This window comes from Rhinichthys klamathensis, unplaced genomic scaffold (genome assembly GCF_029890125.1).
Source record: "Rhinichthys klamathensis goyatoka isolate OS25496 unplaced genomic scaffold, OSU_Roscu_1.1 h1tg000325l_1, whole genome shotgun sequence".
NCBI lineage: Eukaryota > Metazoa > Chordata > Actinopteri > Cypriniformes > Leuciscidae > Rhinichthys > Rhinichthys klamathensis.
In genome coordinates, this window is record NW_026606840.1 from 80,024 (window position 1) to 103,809 (window position 23,786).

Genomic DNA, 23,786 nt, shown 5'->3' on the forward strand with positions numbered 1-23,786 from the left:
ACAAGCTTTTTGCCAAATATAGTAAACAACCGTAAAAACTGAGCGCCCACATAGCTACAATAACCTTTATAACCTGTAAGTTGATAAAAACTTAATGCGACACCGACACACTGCCTCGGATGTGACCATTCTAACGACGGACAAAACACAGATCTCTGACATTCGCTGGTGAAAAACCTTGTAACTCAATTCGAGCTTGATTTTGGAAAGATTTTAATAATATAACAACACACGCAAGTGTCTAACCATACACATAAAGCCACAATACTAACTTTGACAACAAGGTGTTTAATCATTAAAAAAAAAAAATTTTAATACAATTTCCTGAATATAGTAGCGGTTCTACACTAACCTGCAATTGGTTTCAAAACATACCAACGGATATCAGCTGGATATCACCTGCCATGGTAACATATCGGATAAACTCTGCGATCCAACAGCTAATGCGACCTACATAGGATGATTTGACAACTGAGCGAGGTCATTTCCCTCACGTTGGTCACATTTGCATAGATAGGCCGTACTATTTGAATTCATAATTGGTTGACTGCCAAATTAAAATCTTAAACAGAACGATAAAATAACGTTATTGACCGATTAATGGTCATTTCAAACAAGCGTTTCTGTTCAGAACGTTTAAACTTGACTTCATTTTTGTTTATGTCCCTGTTAAAATTCCAGTTTTTGTTTTCATTCCTTGAACCAGTTCAGAGCCCTGCACAAGTGTGAGTAACAGTGTTTTTCAGTTTTCATGTTTCACCGCTGCTTTGTCTGTTACAGATCGTTTGATAGTATTTATACTGTAGCGCCGCAGTCAAACTGAATAGTTGTGCTTCGGCCTTTATGGGGTCACACGACCGTGTGACAAACAATGGTACATTCATTTATGATTCCGTTTACACAAAACACCGTAAATCATCCTTTGTCTATTATGACTGTGGCAACTCCAAGTACTTACTTATTTTAATATGCAAAACTTTTACCAAATCATAGCAGTGGGCGTTTACTTGCAAGTCTTGAATGCATCATGTGTTCTAAAGAGTTTTGCCCTTTTTACCGAATGAAACGTATGCATGGATGATTCGCTCACAATAAGATCTATATCTTGCATTTAGAAAATAGATAGATTTCATTTTGACTTTGAAGACCGTAGTAAAAATGGTATCCAAAAAGGAAAAGAATAATTTTCCACACCTCCATTAGTGATCTAATTTGGTTGCGGTGACTGTCCAGATCCTCGGTCAGGTTAGCCTTTTTCACCTGCAGCTCAGTCGCAAGAGCCCTCAGAGGGTTCACGACCTCATAGAACCGAATCTATATGAAGAAACACACACACTTACAGTATAGCTTTTAAATCACTGTTTGTTAGTGGGAGGAACCAACAGCACCAATAAATATATCTGAAAATCTTCATTTCCAACTCCGTGCTCACCGCCACATATTCAGGGATGGTGAGTTTGTCCTCAGTCAGTTCCTTCAGCTCAATGTACTTCTCCTCAGACAGCTCCAGGTCCCTCAGGCTCCTGCGGAGGTCACCTGCTCGATCACACAGCTGATGGTTCGTCTCTTCCAGCTGCTTCTGTCTGAGCATGATGGTGTCCATCTCCTGCTTCCTCAGGGCTTGCTGCTTCCTGCATAAGCAGAAGCCAAATAGGCTTTATGCTGAACCAACGTCACATGAACAAAGAGGAAAACAGGTCTCATTGCATCTGCTTGTCGGAGAAAGTGTTAACGGCAACTGATGGCGAAGAGATAATCAGCTAACCTAGCTAGTTCTTTTATTGTTGCTGTTTTATTTGATTTTAATATCTAAATGTTAGTGAGAAGAATCTTTTTTTTTAGATATCAATCTGCATACGGACATTGGTTATGCTCATCTTTTCTTGCTTCTTTGAACGTTTCTTGTGTAAGACAGCTCTAGAGTATATTTAAGGAAGCACTTACAAAAGACCTGAACCGGAAGTGATGCGACCTGTTTTACAGAATATGGAAGTTTGTTGCGCATAATCACCCTCATTCAACCCTATAAAGCCAACTGTATCATATTTGATATGATTCTAAGGCCTCTAAATGACTAACCTGATCAAAACTTTGCTGAAAGACCTGCCCTCTGAGAGTTCATTCTTTTTTAGCAAGTAAAAAGGCCTTTTAGTATAATTCTTAAAAAACCCACCTTAAGGTTGTGGTACACAAGTTTTTTACTGTGAAGTCTTTAATGATTTTTAAAAAGAAAACTAAAGAAATGTTTTTATATTGTTATTAATATTTCAAGATGTACATTTACCTGACTGTAGCAACTTAGATTTATGTAATTATCCATACATATTTTTAAATTGTGTTAAAATGTTGATGATGTGTGATACAATAGGCTTTTAAGAAATGTTTATTTGTACATTTCTCAATCATCATAGATTTTTTTCTTTGATGTTTTGTCTTTAAATAATGGCTGAATTTCCAAAAATCAGAAAAAAAAATCTGTAAAAGTTAAACATTTAACATATAAACATTTCATTTTATGTGTGCTTAACAATAAATAGCCCAACTAGACATGACTAGAAGAAGTGGCTATAATTTATCGGCTTATGATTGAATGAATGAATGAATGAATGAGGCATTTATATAGTGCTTTCATATACTTCTGTACACCCAAAGTGCTTTACAATCATATCAGGGGGTCTCTCCTCAACCACCACCAGTGTGCAGCATCCACTTTGATGATGCAACGGCAGCCACAGAACAACGACAACCCCAGTGCGCTCACCACACACCAGCTATAGTTGGAGAGGAGAGAGAGTGATAGAGCCAGTTCAGTGGAAGGGGATAATTAGGAGGCCATGATTGGCACGGGCCATTGGATGGAATTTGGCCAGGACACTGGGGTTACACCCCTACTCTTTATGAGAAGTGCCATGGGATTTTTAATGACCACAGAGAGTCAGGACCTCGGTTTAACGTCTCATCTGAAGGACGGTGCTCTTATGACAGTATAGTGTCCCCGTCACTATACTGGGGCGTTAGGACCCACACAGACCACAGGGTGAGCACCCCCTGCTGGCCTCACTAACACCCCTTCCAGCAGCAACCTGGTTTTCCCAGGAGGTCTCCTATCCTGGTACTGACCAGACTCAACCCTGCTTAGCTTCAGTGGGCAACCGGTCTTGGGGTACAGGGTGATATGGCTGCTGGCTTAAATATTTCACATTTATCAGCCAATACCAATACGACGACTGATATGTTGATCTTTTTCTTAACTGTATGTAAATGCACCTGTTTTCATCCTGCTGGAGTTTGAGCTGGCTGTCCAGACGCAGAGCGAGCACCTGTTTTTGATGGAGAGCATCGTTCAGCCTTTCCTCCAGCTCTTCTATCTAAAATGAATGTGAAAATAATCATGTTAACACTCACAGGCAAACAAACAAGCGTTAACTATTCTTCAAACTGCTTTTCAATTTAATGTAAACATCAGTTTCTCTATTAATCAACCATTACTTTGGTAAGGTGGTCCACTTTGAGATTGTCTATGAGCAGATTTTTCTGTGACAGATCTATCTTCAGTTTTTGAAGGTTATGAAGCAGCTCTTTTCTTTCTAGAAGCTGTTTTGTGACCTTCCCTGCGCCATCTTTCTCATCCGAAGACGATATGTCCTCTGTGGGGACTGTTGTCTCCAGACTGATGTCCTCAGACTCGATGGAGCTGGAGATGTTTGCCGTTGCGCCCTTCGGCTTCTTTGGAGGCATATCGACAAAGATCCAGTCAACGCGTCCTTACCGACTTGTCGTGTCAGAAAAGAAGAATGTTCCTCAAAGCTGGTTTTAAATCTGGGAAATGTGGATTGTTAGTAGTCAAGCGCCAGGACGGGCTCAGAAGCTCAAGGAAAGAATTAACAGATAAGACGCTATTCACTAAGTTAAGCGATGACAGTTCGGTTATTTTTAGGTTAACTAAGTTACCTGACTTCCGTAGCCTCATGACAAGAAAACCACAACAACGTGAAAATGTAACGTTATGTGGAAGTTGGGAAAAGTATTTTATGATTATTTATCATACCGACTGTTTAAGCGTCCCGCCGCCCATAGAAACAACAACGGATGACAACAGAGAAGAGAAGTGAAGATTGCGTTAAAGAGCGTCTTTTTAGAAAACGCTTGTGATATAAAATAACGCGCCACCTATAGGATTCCGCCTGAACAGAACTCTTATTTTGAAATTCACCCCAAATTCAAAACAGGAAAAAGGGAATGTGTTCATTCTGTCGTAGCACATTTCTGGTTTTGTGAACAAATAAATGTCTGTTTTTATTGCTTTTCTAGCACGATAATTTTGCTATGTCTAATCAAAACGTAACTGGACCAGCTTTGCCACCGTCGATGGGAAATAGCCAAAATGATGATTCAGATGGAGAAGACGCAAGTATGTTTACACATGCACGTCGGTTTTAGTATGTTAACGTTAGCTGCTTTGTGGACTGCAATTCTTTTTTTTTTAATTTTGCAAATGCACAACAAGGCTGGCAGCTTTTAGGTGTTTTTTCCCCTCCTGTCAATTTTCTTTAGCAAAAACGGTTAGGTCATTTAATTCTTTAGTGTAGATCTGAGTGCAAATAATTACACTATAAATAATAAATATTGTCTCCAGTCATAGGTCCAGCCTTGCCTCCACTGTATAAAGCTTCAGAGTCCTCAAGTTCATGTGAGGACAGTGATCAAGAGGAGGTCGTGTTCAAGAGAGCCAAATACTCATCATCTGGGAACCGGTCTTCTTTAAAGTATGATACTTGTTTTGTACTTATAAAGTATGATACAGAAATGTTCTTTCTCAAGTGTGGATACTAAATGGGCCTTAACCGGATGTATAAAATATGATACAAAATATAAAATAAAATAGATTTTCTTTCATATTTTGTCTAAAGTTTCAATAAACTGTTTTGAAAAATCTGACTATTAGTTAATTTGTCAGGCAAATTAGTTAATTTGTCATCATTGTCTTTCAGGAAAAAATAATTTGCTCTCACTTTTTCATGTGTGATTCTTTAACAGCAACAGAGACATCATGAAAGCTGAGATGGATATAAAGCAAACTGAGGAGAAGGAGGAGGAGGAGGAGGATGATGATGGTTTCTTTGGTCCAGCACTTCCCCCAGGATATCAAAAGCGAGAAAAGTCACCAGAAGAGTAATAAACATAAAATAATACTTAATAGTACCACACATAGTCATTTACATAGCAATTTCAGCATCTCAATCTAAGTCTTGGATGAAATACATTTTGCATCTCCAGGCCACCTTTACTAGGACCTGCACTCCCTCCAGGATTCAAAAAACAAGATGAAGATGGTGCAAAAGACGATACCAGGGGGCTTTCAGGACCAGCTCTACCCTCAGAATGTCGAAAGCAAGACAAATCTCCTGAACGGTAACAGGAATTAAACAAACATAGAAGACAAATCTTCACATTTTGCTGTGTAGAGTTGGTAGGATCACACACTGTTATTTATTCTAATTTTACATCCAAATGTAAATGTTGATTGAATTCATTTTTGTTTTTTGGCTTTTCCAGCAGGCCACCTGCGGTAGGACCTGCTCTGCCTCCAGGCTTTAAAAGACAAGATGAAGATGAAAAGGGGGAAAAAGAAGATGCCAGTGGATTTTTAGGACCAGCGCTACCACCAGGTTATACTCCAGAATTGTCAAGCAGTGAAGAAGATGATGATTATGTCATTGGACCCATGCCATCAAAAGGACCGTCCCAGGACTCTGTGGCATTGGACTTTGAAAGAAGAGCTCAAAAAATGAAAGACAAACTTACAGGAGTGGATGTAAGTGCATTTTATGTAGTTTTTTCCCATTAATTCAACTAGTACAGCTGAATATATGTATAATAATAATAATCATGATATTTATTAGTAGTAGTAGTCAGTGTTATTTATATACTATTTTAGTAATATTTTGAATTAGTTATTAGTTTTATAATTTCAGTTTTCATTTAGATTTTAGTACTTTTTTTGTATTTTTGTTACATGATTTTATGTCTTTTTATTTTATTTTTAATATTACTATTTGGGTTTAATTTGATGTTTATTTTAGTTTTAGTTTTTATTTTGTATATATCCTCTATTTAAATATGATTGAACAACAGTGAAAGACAGAAATAATTATGCTATACTTCATACAACATCAATAAAATCTGTGACTCTTCTGTTGTTAGACTGGCCCAGAGGTGGTTTCCAGAGAGAGCTGGATGACAGAGTTGCCTCCTGAGTTGCAGCATGTGGGCTTGGAAGCACGGACCTTTAAGAAAAGATCAGGCCCTGAAAACAAAGACCGCTCAATCTGGACTGACACTCCCGCTGAACGTGAGCGAAAAGCTAGGGTGAGTTAAAGATTGAGTTCAAATGTGAAATGTGGAAATTGTTATGGAGACTCACTGTGGATTTACCAATGATATAATTTGTGATTTAAATTTTACAGATGAAACCAGTTTTTTTACATTGGGTTTTGGAAAAGAGGGATTTCAGGGATTGTTTGAAAATTCCCTTCTTGTTTGTCTTTCTTAGGAGCGACAAGAGGCTAAGGAAAAAGGTGAATCTGCCAAGGATGATGGACCACGTCTGCCTCAGAAAGAGCTTGAGATGGCTGAAAAAGTTTCAAAATATAATGTACGATTTTTTTTTAGTTAAATGCAGCATAAATTACAAAGTGTGTGTGTGTGTGTGTGTGTTCGTTCAGGTATACCCTACGTTAAGAGTTTTCTGTGATGGGTAGGTTTAGGGTTAGGGAATTGAATATACCGTTTGCACAGTATAAAAATCATTATGTGTGTATTAATTTATTTATTATAAATAGTATATTAATAACAGATAGGTAAATTAACCACTATCCATTTTGGGATTCCAAAACTTCAATCAAAACACTAGTTATTAAGGGGGGAAATTAATCTTGATCATTTTTTTTTATTTTTTTTTATTGCTAAATAGTTGAAAAATAATAAAAGTATTATTAATTGTGTGTATACATGTATATGTATGCATGTATGTATACACTAAAACTGAAATAAAGATTAATAAAAAAACTATAGACATATTTTTTTTTTTTAAATTACTAAAACTTTAACCAAAATAAAACAAGATCAAAATTAAAACGAATTCAAAAAAACGTAATAATCTAAATGACACAAAAGTAACACTGGCTCTTGGTCCTATGTTTGAGCAGCTCACTCTAATGGGCCTTTTGAATGGACTACACCTTTAGTTTGCCAGATGCAATTGTTACTGCTTGAATGTAAAAAAAAAAATTGTTTCAATTGCCCATCTCTTTTTAGGAGTCCAAGCGTGGTGAATCTCTCATCAGTCTGCACACTAAGAAGATGAAGAGAAAAGCTGAGGAGGATGCTGACAAGCCTGTGGAGAGAAGACCCTTCGACAGAGACATGGACCTCCAAGTCAATCGCTTTGATGAGGCTCAGAAAAAAGCTTTGCTCAAGAAGTCACAAGAGCTCAACACCCGCTTTTCACACAGCAAAGACCGCATGTTCCTATGAGGGACATCAAATGCATTTATCTGATCTTATCAAAGACGCTGTACTGATTTGGAATCCTCGAAACATCATCATCAAAACATTATGAACCACGTTGATAATTATATGTAAAAATTTGGAGGGCTGACTTTTACTCCTCAATTCGCTTTTTTTTCACCAATGTTTAATTGTAAGTATTTGATTTGATTGAACAAAAAATATTTGATTTGTGGCTTATAAAAGTTTTTAGGCCACCTTTTTTATTAAAAAGTAATGAGTGCTTTAGTATTGGTGTTCATATTCAGTGATATCCCATCCTAACACCCTATCATTTTACTGAATATTGGTAATAGTAAGTATTGTTCACCAGCGTGTATTTTCATATATGTTTAGAATATGTCGAGTTCAGGTCATATTTCACCCCAAAATTAAAAAGAAAGAAAGATTTTATATTTTGCTTAAAGGAAATGATGACTACCTTAGACCATTAAAACTTTTTGTATTGTCATTATTTTTGTCTCATTATTTAACAGTTTTCACCCCAAACTATTGTGACAATGCAAAAAAAGAATCATTCTCATTACTGAATGCAAAAATGTAATTGTAAAAATTTGTCACTGTAGTTTTTGTTGTACTGCGTTTAATGTATGCAGATTTAAAACCATTTACCATTTAAAACCATTGCATTTTTACTGTAACATTACAATATTATTATATTACAGTAATGACGATCACCATTCATATATAGTTGTTGCGATGCAAAGAATCATAAAGATCCTAAAAAATGTTTGTTTGTTTTTTTACCTTGTAATATTTTACTTTTTTTTAATGCTTTCCTAAAAATTTCCCTATGAAGACAAAGGATATAAGTCAATTATAAGTAGGCCTATACAGACTTATCTGAATTGTTTGTTGTCTGTTATTATGATATTGTAAAAGTAAGGTACGAAATTTCCTTTGAAAAAGTTATTCTCAAAAACATGTTCATTAACTATAAGTCAGTTGCATTTACTGCATTTGACTAAATAAAATGACAAAGCGATGTCGAAAATCTCCTTTAAATCTATAACTGGTCAACCTAACAAATAGAAAATGCAACTATGTGGCAGCCATTAGGTGGCAGCCTAACTAACTGAGATCTGTGTAGTAGTGCTTCCGTTTTTTGTCCTATCTGGCCACCGTACAACCGAATCTGTTGTTGGTGATGTACTAGCTAAAGTGCGTATAGCGTGGAAGAGGTCTATTAAATCCACATGAAATAATTAGAATATACAGTTTTAAACTATTAACAATCATGTCAGACAAAGGAGAGGTGGATCTGACTGGAGCAAAACAAAACACTGGTGTATGGCTGGTCAAAGTAAGTGTTTTTTTTAAACAGTCGATGATGAACTGCTAACCTACAGCTAATGTGTCAGGTTTTATTAACATGGTTTTAGCATCTACAGATACCACGATTGCAATGTGATTTGTGCGTTGCAGTGCGATATTACATTGTTTTAACGCCATTGTTGGTGTTTAAACCTCTTAAAGGTCCCAAAGTATTTGTCACATCAATGGGCCAAAGCAACAGGGAGAGGTGAAGTTGGAAAGCTCCGAATTTGCAAGTATGTAACAAAACGTCATGTTATTGAGGACTACAAACACAACGTTTATATTAAACATTTAACATTTGTATTCACATAATTGTTCTTGTTCGTACAGGAATCAAGGCAAAGCGGAGGTAAGTAGCAGGTCTTTAAACATTAACCCCCGGTTTCACAGATAAGGATTAACGTTACAGTCTCAGAATAAAATGTATGTTTGAGCTGTTTTTACTGAAAGTAACTTGCACTGATATATCTTAAAATATGTCAGTGCCATTGTTTTGTTTCAAGACCCGTAATGTTTATAAAAGCTATTTAAATGCCCTCATTGAACTAAGGCCTAATCCTGGTTTCGCCCTGTCTGTGAAACCAGGCCTGATTCTTTTATATATGGGTTTGTTTGTTTGTGTGGAATCAGTGTTTTTCTGATTGATTGACAGGTATCATTCACACTCAATGAGGAGCTGACCACCATAGACACCATTGGGGAGAAGCCTTCTATGGTACGAGCCCCTAGAGAGCATCCATTCACTCTGCAGACCGTCGGTGGACAGACTCTGGCTGTTTTTACTGAAAACTCTTCAGGTGAGAACCAGGATCTTACAGTGCTGTGAATTACTGTGCTGAATCTCAAATTCAAAATTCTTACCCCTGGTTTCACAGACAAGGTTTAAGCTTAGTCTCAGACTAAAATCCATGTTTGAACTGTTTTCACTGAAAGCAACTTTCACTGATATATATTAAAATATGTCAGTGCCATTGTTTTGTCTCAAGATGCACACCAGTAATGTTGTTGTTTTTTTCTAAGTGACATTTGTAAAAGCTACTTAAATGCCATAATTGAACTAAAGCCTAATCCTGGTTTAATCTAAGCCCTATCTGTGAAATCAGAAAAACTGAAACAAATGCGTTTAAAATGATGTGCATTTAAAGGTACACCATTTGTCATTAATTGATGAGAATGCTCATGTATTACATTAGTGTTATATTGTAAAATTTAAGCACAACAAATATAAATAAAGTAAATGGGTAAATCAGATTACCATTTTCAGTAATGCATAGTGATATTATTTTTATTGATGACTCAATAATTAAAGTTATTGACAAATTATGTTATCATTATTTTTATTTAGTATTATATTTACATCTTTACGTTTTTATGTTTGCATTTATTTTAATGATAAAATATATTTTTGTACTTTAGTACACAATTTTATGTCCAATGTAAAATCAGAACCGCTGCACCTAAAAAGTTCTCTGATACTTTTTTAAATATTTGTGCACAAAGACATGTTAATAATTATATAATGGTTGTTAATTACTTATTAATGAAAGTATTATAGTATGACTGTTTTTTGTTAACTGAACTTTTGCTTTCAAACAGTTTATTCGGTAAGTCATGTTGTGCAATCTCTGGGATATCTTGTACATACTTCAGTTGCCTCATACTCTCTCTTCCTCCAGTTCTTTGCAATTACTTTCTCTACTCTGTCTGTTCTGTGAGATGAATCAGAAATTAGGTTGTAATAGCTTCCATCTGGTCTCTTAAGCTTTTGCAGTTGCTGACCTTTGCCTCTCAATCACGTATGTGTGTGTTTTGATGGTAGAAGATGTTAGAATGGGCCTTTAAATATCGCTGGTTTTGGAAGCCAAATCTACTCATTGCCTTTTTTCTTTGATTAACGTTGATTTGTTTTGTGTATAGCTTGGGTGTTGTGTGTGTGCATGAGCGACTAGTTGCCATCCTAATTCACTTTTTTTTTCTATATTGCAAGTTTTGAATCGGATGATTTCTTTAGTTGTTCTAATGTGCTTGAGTGCCAAATTGCCTGGTCGCTTCACTTCTCTACCTGGGACTATTTCTTAAAAAATTTGTTTTTTCAGGGATGAATGAGATCAGTTTAATTTTTTTAATTTCTAGCTCAACTGTAAATGTACTAGGGGTGTGACGAGAAACGAGATCTCGTACCACGATATTAAAATGTGGCGATGTATTTCTTGTCGAGGTGAAAAGCTGTCTCGCAATATCAGCATGATGGGGTTTGAGTTTGTGGCAAAACCTTTTACAGTGCTTACATTGTTCTGTCTTTTACTGCATATGACAATTAAATAAATAAATGCGCTGTGGGTTTCTGAGTGAAGCGCAGTGCTTTAATATGTACATATGTGTTTTAGAACGGCTCCATTCAGTAAATGCTGCTCCACTCGAACTCAGTCTCTGCATGTGCTGTTTGTTTGGGTTAATAACGTGCATTTGGGAATGCATAAAGTCTGGTGCACTTTGTGTTTCAAGCGAAGTGTTTCACTGTTATTATTTAGATGCGTGTAGCGCGTCTCAGCAGTTTGGTTACAAACTCCATCTCTGCATATGTTGTGAGTTTGGGTTGCTTATAACGTTCATCTGGGAATGCAGTGCGCACCATTTCACCAGATTTGTAACGTAGGCTAAATCATTCTTAAACCTGTGCCAACACAGGAGAATACATCAGTATGTTTCTAAATATATAAATTGTTGTTCATCGTGATTTTTCAAAATAAAGGTTTAAACCTTTTCTCAGAGTTTACATGTTTTGAACATGTTTTTGCTCAAGAAATTACTGCATTTCTATCGTAAATACTTGCTTTTGATACTTTACTTGAACCAATTATTGCCTCATTGTTATTATGTATTTAAGTCGTTTTAAAGACTATTGTTCACTTAGGTCTATTTATATTACCACCAAGAAAAAATCTCGATTGCCAAAATAATCATTGGTGACAGCCCTAAATTAGTGAAAACATTTCAAAATGCACCTGCATATTTGTGGATTTTATGACTTTCAGTCGAATAAAAAACATTTTTTCCAGGCATATAATGCATCACTGAAGATTCCTTATAATGTTAAAGCTGCAGTCCGGCATTTTTCCTCTTTGTCGCCATCTCTGTTTGAAATCTGTAATTGCAGTTATTCGCGGAATTATTAACTTTGCGTGAGTTGCACATTGGCATGAAACAGCGCAGATGAACACAATGTTTTGAGACTGCGAGTCTGTCAGTCACCGCGCCGATGTGGAAACTGGCATTCAGAATCACACATTCTACTTTTGGAAGTAGGCCTACAGTATGACCATGACAACATACGAATTTTCATCGGAAAATGTCATCTGAACAAGTAAGTAACATCCACATCAACTAAGGGGGGAAAGCCTTGCAGTAAATCGTGCTGATTAAATATAACGATCGCGTCAAACCTTTCAAATTATACTTTGTTCTCAAATTATCAACATCAGCATTGTGACTACATTTAATGTGTATTATGATTACCCTGTAGTTCAGTTTCTATTTCTGTGCAGTCTAATTTCTAATTGTCATACCAATAAATTAATGTTTCTTTACTGGTTTTCTTTGAGAAAAAAGAAAAGAAAAAAAAACACGTATCTGTAATCCGATGCATAATTAAAACTATATATAATTTCGGAGGAGGCCGGTTTGGTTTGCTTGGAGTAGAGGTGAATTGCTCCCTCTCATAGCTAGCTCAAAATATTTACCATAATAGCTAAACGAATAAAGACAGGAAACTCCGTAACTGTGTGAATTAAGCGAACAAGTGTGCTACTGTTACACGATTGAACTATTGAAATGTCTTACCTGTCCTAAAAGAAAAAAAGCCGTCTCTGCGTCCGTTTTGAACCGATGTTTATCCTTGTTTTCGCGTGGGCCAGTTGCAGTCTCTTTTTTCTCTAACGTTACCCACTCCGAAGTCCGAATTATTTGGGGTTTTACAAGTGGTGAATGTCCAGTTGTCACTGGTGATTGTCGTTTGAACCTTTCTGGATCCGCCATAAGTTTAATTATTTAATGCTGTGAGAAAAGGCTAAAAATGTCCACCTCCAACATCCTCACACAATATAGCCGACTAGCCGGGACGCCTTCTTTATGTGTACAGATGTGACGTAATGACGCAAAGACATGCTCGAATTTCCCGCGGAAATCCACCAGTACCACTGGAATTAAAATCATTATTACAAGCTAACCGTTTTGAATCGGGCAAAAGCAAGCAGATATTTTTGAACACTGGCTGGTTATGTTTTTTTTTATTATTATTATTTTGGATAATTTTTAACCCAAAAAAGTTACGGACAGCAGCTTTAAAATGTCATCTCATTCTAGTGAACCCAATTCACATCTATCGTCACACCCCTAAAATGTACTGTTTAGGACTATTCTAATATTGTCATAGATATAAATCTACACAGCACTGAAGACAGGGTAGGGACCTGTTGTGTGTGTTTTTTGGGGTTTTTTTTTTATTAATTTGGATCAATTTCCTCATTGGTTTCTGATTGATCAGAGGTTCTGTGTGGCTTGTTGGTTTGTCTATTTGTGCGTTTGCTTTCGCTGACTGCTGTGTAAGAAGCTGGCGTGAGGCTTGGCCTGCCGTGATTACTTTGGCATGTACCCCCCCTCGTTCTCATGTTGCCATCCCTCTTGTAGGGCAGTCAGATGCCGAGGCCAGCGGCTCAGGTACAGGTACAGGCCCAGGTGAGTGCTCACCGTCGCCCCCTGCTTGAGTGGAGGTCCAAGAAGGACCTAGTCAGGCCTTGTTCTGTTTATAATGGTCTGATGGCCTTTGACTTGACAATCATCCAACAAAACAGCAATTATAAATTATTCCTTTGTATGACCTAATTTAAAGTATTGAATTGGTGTATTGAAATTTTCACTGCCTGGATGAGAGACTGTACAGAACTTACTGTTGCGTCTCTCTGCTGATGTAATGACTGAGCAGTAATAGGCTGTGTGTTGCAGCAGAGATTGCTTCGATACAACTGCCACTGAGTATTAATGTCTCTTCTCTCACAAAGATAAAATTGCACTGGAAGGATTGGTGGTGCAGAGAGCTGAATGCAGACCGGCCGTCAGTGAAAACTACATGAGGCTGAAGAAGTATGTTCATATATGCACACTAGCTCTGTTACAAAACCTGTTGAGCTGCTATTGAGGCCAGTTCACTCCAAGAATGATAACTATAACCGTAACAAATGCACAATAACATTTTGTTTATTAAAGCATGTGCTGTAGTTATGTTGTCCACCGCTTTAAATGTTTCAACACGGTCAATGTTGTGTTTTGTTGCAGACTGCAGATGGAGGAGTTGTCTAAACCGCTCAGGTTCTCTCAACAGCTCGACAAAGCCGTTACCACCAACTACAAACCTGTGGCTAATCACGCCTATAATGTAGGTCAAGCTTTTGTGTCATGTATTGTAAGTATTATACAATTGATTGTTGAAGCACTCTCTCTTTGTTCCTGTTTTTCTCAGCTGAATTATGAAAAGAGGAAGAAAGAAGAAGGGAAGAGGGCACGTGCAGATAAACATCAGGTGCTGGACATGCTGTTCTCCGCCTTTGAAAAGCATCAGTATTATAACATTAAGGATCTGGTGGACATCACAAAACAGCCTGTGGTGAGTTACACTATATATACACGAATGTTTAACACCAATTTAAAGCATCCTTGCTGATTAAAAGTAACAATTTCTTTCAAAACATTACTTTGCTCTACTTTATTCTTACTGACCCCAAGCTTTTGAATGATAGTGAATGCTACAAGGCTAGCTATAAAAACTCCCTTTTTTCATTCTCTAGACTTATTTGAAGGAGATTCTTCGGGACATTGGCATATACAATGTCAAAGGCACCCACAAGAACACCTGGGAGCTCAAACCGGAGTACAGACACTACCAGAGCGAAGAGAAGAGTGACTGACCATTTTCACCATTGGACTCTTTGTGGTTCTGAAAACCTGAAAAACAAACGTCCCCAATTTTTTTAAGGATAATTTTTGTTCTTTTTAAAGGTGTATCAGAAACCTGTGGCATTTTACAATGCTAAGCAGTTTTATTATGCTTGTTAGATTGAGGAATTCCCTTGAGAAACTAGAAATATAACTATTCAGTTCAGATCTTCAGAGATGAAAAGAACTTCCAATCCTCATCACTTGTTGTGTATAAAAAGTAGATGTTGACGTTTTTTTAAGAAAACGTATTGATCGATTAATTGTAAACAGTTGTTTTATTCAGATTTAGTTTTCTGATTGAACCACTTATTTTATATAGTATTTCACTTTAATTTCTTGAAATAAAGGTTTTTGTACAAAAAACGTTTTTCCATGTTGTATCTCTGCACACATTGTGAGACATTTTTTATGATTCACACAGCATGACTGGGATAAATGTTAAATAATCAAAGTATTTAATAATTTATATTTAATTGTGATTTCATAATATATTAGAATAATGTTAATGTCCTTTTATCCTCAGCTAATCACAGAGTGCAAATGAACCTGCTTGTGAGTTCTTCATGATCCTTACAATGTATACCACTATACTGGAGAATTTCTGTCATGGGAATTTAAAATATATTTAATCAAATAGGTTTGATTTGCTAATAACAAAGTGTGAGCATTTTGAAAACAGCATATGCTCAAAATCTGTGGTCATGAAAGTTCTTCATTAGAACACTCAAAAATAAACATTTGGTCTAACTTGACGAAATGATGAAAGAAACATATTACTATTGCACAGTAGAATGTACTTAAACTAATAGGGAATATCATACAAGTTTTAATTTAAACTGTAAAATTGCTATGAAAAAATGAATGTCATTTGATAACATTTTAAAAGATTAACAAAATTTTTTGTTTTATTACCACAATTTTTTTAAGTAAATTTGTATTTGAAAATCCTGTTTTATATTCTATGTACTCCTAACAGTAAAATAAGCCACTATAAACTATAAAGGTCCAGTCATGAAAAGAAAAAAAAATACAGTGATGTATTGTGAAATCGCCAGAATCTTAAATAAAAATACAAATGTGATGAGATTTTAGGTCACACTGCCCAGCACTACTTTGTTTCAACTCAATTGTGGTGATTTCATAATATATTAGAATAATGTTAATGTCCTTTATCCTCAGCAAATCACTGAGTGCAACTGAACCATAAGGTTTCTACATGATCCCTATATACTGGAGAATTTCTGTCATGGGAATTAGAAATACATTTAATTTGATTTGTTGATAAGTGTGAGCATTTTGAAAGCAAAATTTATGTCATTGTGGTCATGAAAGGAGTGATAAGGCATCAAGAAACAAAGCTGCTTATTACCAAGAACAAGGTCATTATTTGGGCTTTCTTAGCAGCCACAAGACCCAAGGATCTTAAAGTGAATTCATTAATGAACTCCATTACAATGGACAATTATATTGAGCACACCAGCTAATATACTTTTACACACACAATTTTCCTAGGTGAGGTTACAGACACAAAATCTATAGGGTAACTACTCCGATGTTCCACTTTAAACTCATGATTTTGCAGCTACATGTCAACTGACTCTCATTGGAGTATTAGTAGACTGTCTGCTTACTTCATTTCCATGGTCCCCGACAGACATTCTACTAAGTAACTTTGCAACTACGTCAACTTATTCTACTAACCCTACCAACTAACCCAAAAGTATAAAATCCTAATGAGAGTTAGCTCACATATAGTTGCAAAGTATAGTTAGTACTAGTAGTATGTCTAAAGTTAAAGATCAGCCGATTTCTGGGCGGAGAGGGGGTGAATAACAGTAGTGTTTAGCGGTCTCTTTACTGATGCTAAAGACTCTTTCATATGTTTATCAAGGGCTTTGAGCACAATTCACCTCATTGCTTGTAGACGTAAAACACACCCCTCTTCAAAAAAGCAAGCATTTGTGTTTCCAATACGCATATAGAAAAGCCATTTTACTGACCAATTCACTTTTATCACTAGCTGTCATTTAGCATAACTTGTTTTAATTTATAATTGTGGCATGTTTAACTTTATTTTGGAGATTGAGCAGAAATGTAAGATTAGTAATATCCAAGGCAGCATTATAAAGAAGAATTTAAGTACTAAAACAAATGCTTCTTTCCCACCAGATAAATTACAGGATATTTGAGGAATTTTCTGTAGTGGAGTTGATCAATGCTTGCTTTGCTTTTATTTAGTAGCACAGACATCAACAGTCCACATTTTGATGTGTTAAGGACCTTTTCTTGTATTTTGTTGAGGCTTGATCCTCACTAAATCCTGTACAAATATACTATATTTGTCCCCTTCACACATTAAGGTCTTTAGGGTGAATTCAGGGTAAACTGGGACACTTTGCCATTGAGATGACTGGGGAAACGTCCCATTTATCCTGAATTAAGCCTACATTAACATTTCTTCTAACTATTGAGGCTACAACTTCTGCATAAGATACACATTATCAAGAATAGATGCAGCTGTTCATTGTATAGGGAACAAATGCCCAAACATGCCATTTAAATAATGTTTTCTCCCCAGTATCGATTTTTTTTCTTTGCATTGAAATAACGAGAATAAGTCAAAAACTTTAAGAGCATCACTTCATTTTTAGTTAATCTTGGTTTAACAATTATTTTGAGAAAAGGGAATTGGATTTAAAAAAAAACTAATATATACTTCTATATATTCATTTAGCCCACTGCCCTCAATCAAGTTTTATTCTTGGTGCTTCGTATAGTAAATTTTTTTTGCACCTCTGTAGAGCTTCCAACTTATCTCAAAAGCTTTCTCTCCTTTACCCATTGTTTTTTGATCAATGGCAGTTGAGCAAAAGCTAATTGGATAAAAAAAAAAACAGGTTGTGATTAAATTTGCAAGACAAGTTAGGCAGAATCAACAAGCAAAAACTTTAATTAGCCAGCAGCTTGATTTTATTCAATAATGGTGCCAAGAAATCCTATACAATCCTGTGAATCAATGGGAACGCGGGGAAAATTACAACTGTACATCTGCTGAAACTAGAAGCTGACATGCACAGCAAATGAGAAGCCAGCAAGTCAACTTCACCTCCATGATAAAGAAATAAAAGAGAACCCCCAAATTACTCAGTTTCTTTACCACAATCTTTTCACATTGCGGTTTGGCTTGCTAAAAGTCCTGTTTTTAATTTCCTTTGAATGGATAGTTCACGTCTTCTCGCCATGGACGGACGTAAGCCAATCAAGAAACGAAAACGGCGGCCTCGTAATGTTAAAAGAGCCTCTGGTCCTGATGGAAAGAATGAGGGGGAATGACTGGTTTAATCCATGGGTCCAATCCACCAAGCAGAAGCCAGAGTTGGAGGGGTAACTTGAAGATATTTGGGAAGTTTACTATGGTGAGAAAGAGAAACACAAAAGGATCAATTTTGTTTCAGGTTAATACCGTCAAGACCCAAACACTTCAGCACTAGCAAAAAAATAAAAATAAAAATCCAAGCACACCCCATCACGCAATAAGTTTTTTTTTAATCTTCAGATCTTCATGCTAATGCAATTATTCTATCCTCCTCAATTTAATCCTTTCCAGCCACCATTCAGATGATGGCCAGGCATCATGAGGAAAATTACTATTGCATCCTTGTGCAAGCCCAGACACCACCGATTATGGCAACAGGCCTATCAGTGGATGCTACGCAATAATTCGAGAACTTCATATATAGCAAAAGAAACATAACACTTAATGTAAAAAAGACATTAAAATGACTTCAGAAACTTACGCATTTCTCAATCTCCAGACCATCCTTGAAAAAGAGCATGAATGGTGTGACTCCATCCTCACGGAAGTCAAGGAGACCAATTATACCGTCCGGGTTCATGGATTCGCCAGTGAAAAACTGTACGATTGAGAAAATCAGTTAGCAGACCACAAAGGAGTTTCGTAACCCAAGACAATAGAACTGGGATCCCCACTGACGCATGTGTAAAGAGCATACATGTGATTATTTTGTGCTATGCTGTTTTTAACTTGATGCGGAGTTAAAGCTAACCCTAACCCTAATGATGCGCAATTCAGCTTTGCCAGCACAGGAATAAACACTTTAAAATACATTAAAAAGCTATTTATAATTATAATGTAACAAGCAAATGACATTACTGATTTTGATTAAAGATTTTTCAAAAACACTAAAAGAATCTCACCAACCACAAACTTTTAAACGGTAGTTTATATAAATTCAGCAAAATCAGAAGTTACTGCAGCCTACCTGATAGTTTTTGATATTGCCTAGAATTTTCTTGACCTCAGCCGGTGCGTTCGCCATGAAGGGGTCTACCCTGTCAGGTGAAAGTTCCTGTAGCTTGGCTTTCACTCTGTCACAATGGGGGGGGAAAAGCTAATATTACTGAAATATTTAAGTTTCATTTAGCTTCACAAACTGCCAAGCACAGTGGTTTCAAATCAATTCTGTAGACCCCAATTCAATCTTACATGCCACTCACTGGGCAGGCAGAAAGCGCAGGGACCTTTAATTTTGCATCTCAATATTTTAAAACCCAGGTGGCCACAATGCAAGACTCTGAGCTGTCAATGATGCAAAAACAAATACCAGGAAAATGCGAAACATGATATTTACAGTACACCAAGCCTGTTGCCAGGAAAAACATGCCTCATAACATTAAACTTACGCCTTCATGTAGTCCTTGATGTGGGCTGTGTAAGACTTCTTGTCAAAGGAGGTCTCCTGAAGCTTGTGGTTCAGAACAATATCCACACCGCTGACAGTGGCACTCTCACAGCCCTCATCCTGAACTTCTGCTGACGCATTGCCACCAATCAGTGCATCGTCTATGTCTCCCTCCGCCCTGCTGATCATCTGCAAAAACATGAGTCAATGCCTGTAGCTGATCACATCAACATATTGATTGGGAATTGTACAACCAATGCTAATATCTGCAGAACTGATTAGAAAAAGTTACTGACTCAATTTGGGACGCACAATTATTTTTATTTTGCTATAGCCCATCAGAGATCGTACTCAGAATATGGTGGTTTCATAGGTCATAACCTTCAAAGGTGTCCTAAGTTGTCATCATTGTACATCCATGGGAGGGCTGTCACTCAATTTTAAAAAGCTGTTTGGTTCAAATGAACCTGCATACCTTTCCCTCCACTTCAATCATCATTCCATTCTCAGACTCTTTGATTTTGTAGATGTCAGAGAACATCTCGTCCCCTGTGAAAGAAAACAAAGAAAAGTTAAATTATCAGTCCAATGTGTTTAGTTACTTCTGATTATTTTATTTCTCTTTTCCACTGTCACTAAGTGAAAGACAAAACAGATAGCCTATTGCACTCTTGTGGTCCAATTTAATTAACTCCCATGAATATTCACTGGAATGCACTAAGAATCTCTCACTTTATGCATAAAGTTCTGCCTGGTTTTTCACACTAATGCTTTAACCCTCTGCTGCTGTTCTGTCAATTTAGAGCAAAATGTATTTATTTTTTAGAATTTACTTCATCGGAATGGTATGAAACTTAGTGAAGGTTTTGGCACTTGCTATGTGAACAAAAAAACATGGATGATTCGAAAAGGTTAAACAGTCCGGTATAATAATAATAATAAAAAGTATTGAAAATGAATGGGAGGCAAATTTCATCTTTTGGAAACATTTTGTACTGCGGCCAAACAAAATGCTACTAAAAGCTTAAACCTCAAATCTATGGCTTTGTTTATCAGTTTTAGAGTAAAGCGTGTTTTGGAAAATATACATTTCATAATTTGTGCATTTTTAATTATAAAAAGTGTAAAAATTGTATAGCTTTTTTTCCAAGCTCACCTCTTTAAACTTTCATCTCTCTTTTTTCACTTCAGCAATAATGTGCCTGTCATCTTTAAAAAGAGACCAAACAGTCTGTGCGCCAAAGCATTCAAAATGTATGACATTTAAGTTGGAAACGTCTTTCAGGTTAATGCTCAAAAAGACAATAAATTGATTAACTACAGCATAAATATAATTTAGTACCAAATAATCCCATAAAATTACAAAATACTAAATAAACATCCAACTAAAATATAGTACAATCATTTCTTTGAAAAATAATCGTTCATTTTTAAACGACACGCTAACAGTACCAGAGGTTAAAGCGTAAAGTTAGTTCGCTACCCATTTTCACATCCAATCTCAAACAGCTTGCTTTACTGGAATGTTTCCAAAGCAGAGATACAATATTTGTTTTCGGTCAAGATGACAGAAAACACTTTTATCAATGTTCCAGATGACGGAACATTTTCCTTGACGCAATGTACGATATATAACAGACTTAACATTAGAAATAATTGACACGGCCGCAATGTTGCTGCGGAAAGACTGGTTTGAACTTTTGGGGCAATTCATGATCTTCTAAAAGTAACGTTAATTTATTTAAATCTCCTTATGGTGTTCGACGGTTGAGGGGTGACAAGAATGTCGCCTTATTGTAACGTAACCCAGTTTTTGCAATCGCTTATTACACCCATGCGTCGACCCTTTAAACAGGTTTATTGTTAGCATCTGACTGTTTGGAGTTCAACGGATGTTACTCACCCATAATTGAGCAAACCGTCATGGCGTTTAAGAAAAGGTCGATAATTCTCAAAAATGAAAGAACTTTCCATTTAAAGGCCCTCAGAAGAGTGACGAGTAACGTTAAAGTGAACTGGCCTGGACTAGTAACACGCCCTGTTTAGCGCTCATTTCATCATCTCATAATGGGCTGTGAAAACGAAAAAAAAAAGCCTAAATTATTTTCAAAATGAGCCGTTTCCGTCGTTAAAATCAAATTCACTAGAGATATTGGTTTCCAAAACAAACAGTGATTTAGATGAGTATGAGTATTAAAACACTAACATCACAACTTCTACCAGGCACCAAACTGGCCGACCGGCGTTTTAACTCAGCTGCTAACACTTATCGACAAACTTGTTTAAATATAACCAAACACGTTTATTCCCTGAAATAGTTTGAGTAAAATTAATTCGCAATGGTAAGGTAAACAAAAGAGTAACATTTAAAACCGCAGCAATGAAGCGAACGTCTATATAGTTTACAGCTTTGTTAGCCACTAAGCTAACTGCATTCAACAAAGTTAGGCCGCGATGAGCCGGGAAAGACCGGCCCTTTAACACAATTCAACAACATTTGACGCCAAAAATATAGGTAAAATCGTATCATTTCGGAATCCAACGTTGTGTTAGACGCAATTCTTACCGGTGATGATGTCCTTGTAGATGATCATTTTGTCGGATTGTGTTTGAGGGTGTCAGGAGGCAAACAGCGCTGGCTGTGACCTGATCGCAGACTCAGCTGAAAAAGGCCGTCGCGTGGATTGAGCATCTTATATATGCGCTGAGAAACACTGGCGCCCTCTAACGGTTTAACATGAACTCACTCCACAGGTATTGAGAGTTTCCTAAACTCTTCTCTCATTGGTTCCCACTGAACGGTATAACTTTTTTAGATATTGGAAAATTACAATTCCAGAGAAATACACAAATTGTTATAGTGTTAAAACAGCAGCCAAGACATAGCCTATGTGACATAGGCATCTGGATCATTCATCGCAGGTTACTTTTCCATCATCATTATACTTCTTCCATGGTCATGTCCCCCTGCCTTGTACTGTATGTCTCAGTAGTATTAGATACAATATTATACTGTCTGATGTAAAGTTTATATTATATTATATTAGTTATTATTATTTTTATTTGATCACAGTTATGAATCGTATATCATTTCACTAGGTTTGAGTGGAACTTTTTTGCTACAGAATTTTTGGACATTTTTGCTATGGAGGCTATATGCACTAAATTCTAACATGAAAAACTGGCAGTGTATTAAGAAATATACCAGGCATTTCTTATTTATTTATTTTTCTTTCAATTTCAATTCAATTCAGAAAGCTTTATTGGCATGACAAAAAAAAAAAAAAAAAAAAAAAAACATTTTGTATTACCAAAGCATCAAAACAACATAGAAAATGATTTAGAACATTTAGTACACAAAATAATAATACTGATAACATAAAAACAATAATAATAAAATAAACAAAGATTAATAAATAAAATTAAAGGATTTAGAAATCATCTATGTAAAAAACAAACACAAGCAACACAAGCAAAAAACAAAAACATTCAATTCAACATTCAATTGAATTCAATTGAATTCAATTCAAATGAGCTTTATTGGCATGAATGTGTAAAATAGCACAATATTGCCAAAGCCATTGACATATACAAACATATGAGGAGATATATTTTGCAGCAATTATTTCACATTTGGGCATTTCTCCCAGTAAATAAGGGAGTTTCTGTGTGTCTGATATGGATTCGAATTCAGGAATATTTGGGAAATGTTTGCAAAGTGTTTTTGTCTTAGTGTATTATATTTGGGGCATGAGGTTAAGTGCAGCTCTGTCTCTACCTGTCCCCTGTCACACTGGGAGCAGAGTCTCTCCTCTTGTGGGAGCCAGCTCTGTCTGTGCCGACCCGTCTCTATGGCCAGGCTGTGTTCACTCAGTCTGTATGTTATCAACATTTTTCTTAGTTTAGGACATTTTATTGTACTCAGGTAATTTGCCCGTGTGAATTCTCTTTTTAGGGTCAGATAACATTGTAATTTACTTTGTGTTTTGGTCGTTTCTTTCCAGTATTCAATATATTTTTCTTTCTGCTTGTTGATAATTTGGTTTGGTCTGCTTGAGTTGGCGTTGCTGTCCTGAGGCTGTTGGGGACTTGTTACTGCAGAGAGCCCCAGGACCAGCTGTCTGAGAGGACTCTTTTCTGGTTTCAGCTCATTTTAGGGCTTTGTGATGATATGTCTGGGGGTTAACTGATTTTAAGTGATTGTAA

General features: G+C 36.3%; 4 protein-coding genes and 2 non-coding genes across 10 annotated transcripts in view; 2 read left to right on the forward strand and 4 right to left on the reverse strand.

Moving 5' to 3' along the window:
- Positions 1–3,973, reverse strand: part of pibf1 (progesterone immunomodulatory binding factor 1) — a 58,438-nt gene extending 54,465 nt beyond the window's left edge. Inside the window, exons 1-4 of the mRNA XM_056271822.1 lie at positions 3,490–3,973; positions 3,268–3,368; positions 1,433–1,631; positions 1,195–1,314 (exon numbers count right to left, since the gene is read on the reverse strand). Of these exons, the coding sequence (XP_056127797.1) occupies positions 1,195–1,314; positions 1,433–1,631; positions 3,268–3,368; positions 3,490–3,738 (669 nt within the window). The 5' untranslated portion in view covers positions 3,739–3,973. The remainder of the gene's footprint in view (positions 1–1,194; positions 1,315–1,432; positions 1,632–3,267; positions 3,369–3,489) is intronic.
- A 229-nt stretch (positions 3,974–4,202) lies between these two features.
- Positions 4,203–7,719, forward strand: gpalpp1 (GPALPP motifs containing 1). Of its 3 annotated transcripts, none has more exons than XM_056271834.1 (8): positions 4,203–4,411; positions 4,637–4,766; positions 5,038–5,172; positions 5,278–5,412; positions 5,557–5,815; positions 6,205–6,369; positions 6,554–6,655; positions 7,318–7,719. In XM_056271834.1, exons 1-8 carry the CDS (start codon positions 4,327–4,329, stop codon positions 7,534–7,536), a joined length of 1,230 nt encoding a protein of 409 aa, XP_056127809.1. In that variant the 5' UTR covers positions 4,203–4,326; the 3' UTR covers positions 7,537–7,719. The 3 variants fall into 3 exon arrangements, with proteins under 3 accessions (XP_056127809.1, XP_056127810.1, XP_056127811.1); XM_056271835.1 differs by having other exon boundaries at positions 5,560–5,815; XM_056271836.1 differs by having other exon boundaries at positions 4,204–4,411; positions 5,044–5,172.
- A 972-nt stretch (positions 7,720–8,691) lies between these two features.
- On the forward strand, positions 8,692–15,249 carry gtf2f2a (general transcription factor IIF, polypeptide 2a). Of its 3 annotated transcripts, XM_056271748.1 has the most exons (9): positions 8,692–8,872; positions 9,046–9,119; positions 9,217–9,235; positions 9,539–9,683; positions 13,573–13,620; positions 13,944–14,025; positions 14,218–14,317; positions 14,402–14,545; positions 14,727–15,249. In XM_056271748.1, the coding sequence occupies exons 1-9, from the start codon at positions 8,807–8,809 to the stop codon at positions 14,844–14,846; spliced, it is 798 nt and encodes a 265-aa protein (XP_056127723.1). In that variant the 5' UTR covers positions 8,692–8,806; the 3' UTR covers positions 14,847–15,249. The 3 variants fall into 3 exon arrangements, with proteins under 3 accessions (XP_056127723.1, XP_056127724.1, XP_056127725.1); XM_056271749.1 differs by lacking the exon at positions 9,217–9,235 and having other exon boundaries at positions 9,046–9,138; XM_056271750.1 differs by lacking the exon at positions 13,573–13,620.
- Positions 15,250–17,821: 2,572 nt separating this feature from the next.
- tpt1 (tumor protein, translationally-controlled 1) lies at positions 17,822–22,284 on the reverse strand. Its single transcript, XM_056271751.1, has 6 exons — positions 22,147–22,284; positions 20,056–20,129; positions 19,582–19,769; positions 19,161–19,266; positions 18,675–18,791; positions 17,822–18,288 (listed from the first exon to the last, which is right to left on the reverse strand). The coding sequence occupies exons 1-6, from the start codon at positions 22,172–22,174 to the stop codon at positions 18,286–18,288; spliced, it is 516 nt and encodes a 171-aa protein (XP_056127726.1). The 5' UTR covers positions 22,175–22,284; the 3' UTR covers positions 17,822–18,285.
- On the reverse strand, positions 18,455–18,589 carry LOC130105712 (small nucleolar RNA SNORA31). Its single transcript, XR_008809655.1, has one exon. It is a non-coding gene; the product is annotated as a small nucleolar RNA SNORA31 (small nucleolar RNA).
- On the reverse strand, positions 19,927–19,994 carry LOC130105711 (small nucleolar RNA SNORD58). The gene has a single exon (XR_008809654.1). It is a non-coding gene; the product is annotated as a small nucleolar RNA SNORD58 (small nucleolar RNA).
- Positions 22,285–23,786: the final 1,502 nt, after the last annotated feature.

What these genes read in the sequence shown, in the direction of transcription:
- gpalpp1 (XM_056271834.1), top strand. Translation starts at nt 4,327, where the DNA reads ATGTCTAATCAAAACGTAACTGGACCAGCTTTGCCACCGTCGATGGGA. An exon ending in ACAAACTTACAGGAGTGGAT is followed by an intron (nt 5,816 to 6,204) that starts GTAAGTGCATTT and finishes TTCTGTTGTTAG; the next exon opens with ACTGGCCCAGAGGTGGTTTC. An exon ending in AAAAAGTTTCAAAATATAAT is followed by an intron (nt 6,656 to 7,317) that starts GTACGATTTTTT and finishes ATCTCTTTTTAG; the next exon opens with GAGTCCAAGCGTGGTGAATC.
- gtf2f2a (XM_056271749.1), top strand. Translation starts at nt 8,807, where the DNA reads ATGTCAGACAAAGGAGAGGTGGATCTGACTGGAGCAAAACAAAACACT. An exon ending in CTGGTGTATGGCTGGTCAAA is followed by an intron (nt 8,873 to 9,045) that starts GTAAGTGTTTTT and finishes AACCTCTTAAAG; the next exon opens with GTCCCAAAGTATTTGTCACA. An exon ending in TTTTACTGAAAACTCTTCAG is followed by an intron (nt 9,684 to 13,572) that starts GTGAGAACCAGG and finishes TCCCTCTTGTAG; the next exon opens with GGCAGTCAGATGCCGAGGCC.
- tpt1 (XM_056271751.1), bottom strand. Translation starts at nt 22,174, where the DNA reads ATGATCATCTACAAGGACATCATCACCG. An exon ending in CTACAAGGACATCATCACCG is followed by an intron (nt 20,130 to 22,146) that starts GTAAGAATTGCG and finishes TTTCTTTCACAG; the next exon opens with GGGACGAGATGTTCTCTGAC. An exon ending in GCAATATCAAAAACTATCAG is followed by an intron (nt 18,792 to 19,160) that starts GTAGGCTGCAGT and finishes TCAATCGTACAG; the next exon opens with TTTTTCACTGGCGAATCCAT.